This window comes from Anas platyrhynchos, chromosome 39 (assembly GCF_047663525.1).
Source record: "Anas platyrhynchos isolate ZD024472 breed Pekin duck chromosome 39, IASCAAS_PekinDuck_T2T, whole genome shotgun sequence".
Lineage (NCBI taxonomy): Eukaryota > Metazoa > Chordata > Aves > Anseriformes > Anatidae > Anas > Anas platyrhynchos.
The window spans coordinates 1,413,978-1,417,841 of NC_092627.1; the positions used below are offsets into that span (position 1 = coordinate 1,413,978).

At 50.4% G+C, this 3,864-nt stretch overlaps 1 protein-coding gene across 1 annotated transcript; it reads right to left on the bottom strand.

Annotated features, from left to right (window-relative positions):
* Positions 1 to 2,063: 2,063 nt before the first annotated feature.
* On the bottom strand, positions 2,064 to 2,654 carry LOC140001219 (olfactory receptor 14C36-like). Its single transcript, XM_072032390.1, has one exon. It carries the CDS (start codon positions 2,652 to 2,654, stop codon positions 2,064 to 2,066), a length of 591 nt encoding a protein of 196 aa, XP_071888491.1.
* Positions 2,655 to 3,864: the final 1,210 nt, after the last annotated feature.

The window sequence follows — 3,864 nt, forward strand, 5'->3', positions numbered from 1 at the left end:
AACCTCCATCAGGGTGGAAACCTCTCCTGAAGTAGAATTCCCAACCCAGCAGGCTCCTTGTGGCCTCTCAGCCAAGCAGACACAAGTCACCTCAGCAGCAGCTTCCAAGCCAGGGGCCTGCTGCTGGCCTTGCAGCTTCTTGGCTAGACACAGCCAAGACTTGTGCCTGCTGCTGTGCAGTCATGGACTCAAGCAGAAGGGCCAGGACAACCCATGTTGGGGCCTTCTTTCTGCCTGGGTCCTCCTGGCTCTGGAGGCAGAGGGGATCCCCCAGTCAGCATGCCAAGCAGGTGCCTTCTGCTGGCCTAGCAGGGCCACTGCCAGATGTCAGCCCAAAAGTGCTGACATCAGTGCCCTGGGAGAAGTCAAGGTGACCTGCCACCTCCAGACACAAGTGACCTCCCAGTCCCTTTCTGTGACACATTCCTGCTGCCGCCCTATCAAGTGCAGAGACAGAAGTGACCTCACAGTCACATTCCTGCTGCTGGGTAGGGAGATCCTCAGGCATAGCTGACTACTTTCTAGTTCCCACTGGACTGGGGCTCACCTTTCTGGGTTAGAGAGTAAACACAGGTTTAATGGGAAGGTTTGGTGTTCTTCTGTGTTTAGGGTATGGGCAGGCTCTGTGGTTTAGTTCATTTTCACATCTGCCTAGAAGTCGAGGTTTAAATAGAGCATTTTAATACTAGTGTTAATGGAAGGGATTAGGGTGAGCAAGAGAGTAAAGGTAAGGGAAAGGGGCTATGGGGTGAGTTTTGCTTCAAGGGATACTTTGTGTTCAAGCGTTACAGAAGTGGATTCCTGTCAGAGTGTTGGAACAGCATTTAGATTTAAGGATTAAAACTACTGGTTAAAATAGTGTTCGGGCCATATACGACTGTACAAGTCAGTGTTACCACACGATCTACATTACATGATGATTCTTCCCTCTACGAAATCATTATTTTCTGCTGCCCGTGCTCCTCTTACCACCCACAAAGATCAAAACTCTCATGTCCAGGTGTTGTGGTTTAATCCAACCGCAGCTAAACACCACACAGCCATTCACTCATCCTCCCCCCTCCCTCTCTGGGATGTGGGAGAGAAACGGGAAAGTGAAGCCTGTGAGTTGAGATAAAGACATTTTAGTAAGACAGGAAAATAATAATAACAATTACAATAATATAAATAATGATGATAATAGTATTACTACTAATAATGTGTACAAACAAGTGATGCACAATGCAATTGCTCACCACCCTCTGACCGATGCCCAGCCTAACCCCGAGCAGTCCAGCCCTCCTCCCCATGGCTAGCCACCCCTATCTATTGTTTAGCATGACGTCAGGTGGTATGGAATACCCCTTTGGCCAGTTTGGGTCAGCTGTCCTGCATCTGTCCCCTCCCAGCTCCTGCTGCACCCCCAGCCTGCCCGTTGGCAGGACAGAGTGAGAAGCTGAAACATCCTTGGCTTGGTGTAAGCACTGCTCTGCAACAATTAAACATCAGTGTGTTATCAGCACTCTTCTCTTCCTAAGCCAAAACATAGCACACTAGCAGCTAGTAGGAGGAAAATTACCTCTGTCCTAATTGAAACTAGGATATCCATCTACCCCTTATTCCATACCACTTATTTCATGCTCAGGTTCCATTCCTTACAAGACCACATCCTGCTGCTGGCCATAGCCATGGCTCCAGGGAAGCAGCAGCCCTGACCTGAAGGCAGCAGAGAGGCAGAGCCCAGTGGGCAGTGAGGGGCAGCCCTGAGGGTCACCAGGGCAGCTCCTGCATGTGGCAGCTGGGCTTTTGGCCCCGAGCCCCTCCTGCGTGCTGGAGCTGCTCCCCCAGCTCCAGAGTAGATGGGAAGAGACGGATACTGAGATCAGTGAATTTCTGATGGCTTCTTTATTGTCTTTATGTCCACTGGAAAACTAGTCCTATGGGTGTATTAGATGATTTGGTCAAAGTATATAAATTAATTAACAGGCAGGATGCTAAGGATAACATTACTGAAATAATGATAAAACATAAATGACATGAATCACAGTAATTTCACATAATTATGATTATATATTATAAATTCATTATTGATGTTTAAGAAGCATGTATAGGAACAGTCTCTTCACTCCATACTTTAGGTCCTTGTTTCTCATGCTGTAGATGAGGGGGTTCAGTACTGGAGGCACCACTGAGTACGGAAATGCCACCACCAGGTCCAGGGATGGAGAGGAAATGGAGGGAGGCTTCAGGTAGGCAAATATGGCGGTACTGACAAGCAGAGAGACCACGGCCAGGTGAGGGAGGCATGTGGAAAAGGCTTTGTGCTTGCCCTGCTCAGAGGGAATGCTCAGCACTGCCCTGAAGATCTGCACATAGGACACCAAAATGAAAATAAAACAAACAAAGGCCAAAAAAACACTAAAAACAAGTGCCCTAACTTCCCTGAGGTAGGTATTTGAGCAGGAGAGCTTGAGGATCTGGGGGATTTCACAGAAGAACTGGTCCACAGCATTGCCTCGACAGAGGGGAAGGGAAAATGTAGTGGCTGTGTGCAGGACAGCAGTGAGAAAGCCACTGCCCCAGGCAGCTGCTGCCATCTGGGCACAAGCTCTGCTGCCCAGGAGGCTCCCGTAGTGCAGGGGCTTGCAGATGGCAACATAGCGGTCATAGGCCATGACAGTGAGAAGAAAAAACTCTGCTACAATCAAGAAGACAAAAAAGAAGACCTGAGCAGCACAGCCTTGATAGGAGATGGCCCTGGTGTCCCAGAGGGCATTGGCCATGGCTTTGGGCAGAGTGGTGGAGATGCAGCCCAGGTCGAGGAGGGCGAGGTTGAGCAGGAAGAAGTACATGGGGGTGTGGAGGCGGTGGTGGCAGGCTACGGCACTGAGGATGAGGCCGTTGCCCAGGAGGGCAGCCAGGTAGATGCCCAGGAAGAGCGCGAAGTGCAGGAGCTGCAGCTCGTGCGTGTCTGCGAATGCCAGCAGGAGGAACTCACTCACTGAGCTGCTGTTGGGCATTTGCTGACATTAAGCACAGCTGCCTGTTGAAGATGAGAATGTAAATCAAAGTTAGAACAGACTTAAATGAGGAAAACATTTTCCCTGTCTTAGCACACCCCCCAGGCAATCTTCTCTCTTTACAGGAGAACCTGTCAGAATCTCATTGTTTCCATTCTGATCTCTCTGTGCAATGCTCGGATTCTCAGTCTCCTGTACAATCCTGAAAAAAAATTACCCTCAAACTTGCCTCCTCTGCAGTGCAGGAATTAGAAAGCACTGAACCAAAAAAAAAAAAAAAAAAAAAGCCTTCTCTTTCAGATAAACAAAGCCTCAATCTTCTTCTGAAAATGACCCCTTATAAATGCCATTCTCTAAAGCATCTTCCACTCCTTTATGGAGAAACAGAGAGACCCATCCTGACAGATACAATCAGCCATCAGATGTGCCAGCTGTACAAGACCCCTCTGGCAACCCCACCTGCATGGCCCTGCTGCCAGAGCCTCACGGTGTAAGGAGCCTGCAGATGTGTCCTGCCACACGCTGCCCTCTGTTGTTGCACTCCTCAGTGCCTCCAAGCCCTCTCTCCTTCTGTCCTCTCTGTGTGCCAGCTGCGGTCAGAGTCCCCAGCCCTGCTGCGCTGTGCAGAGGAGCTGCTCCTGGGCACAGCTGTCTCTCTGCAGCGCTTGCCAGGAGCTCCCCTTGTGCCCAGGAGCCCGGCCCAGCTCAGCAGCACAGCAGCCGACCATGGCATCGCTTGCTCTGTGCCCTTGGGCTCCCTCGAGGTGTCCCCAGGGCCTCAGGGCTGACAGCTCCACAAGGCAGCAGGGTCTCTGCTGGAGTGTGCTGATTGAGGCAGACCAGAGTCATCACCGAATTCTCTTCT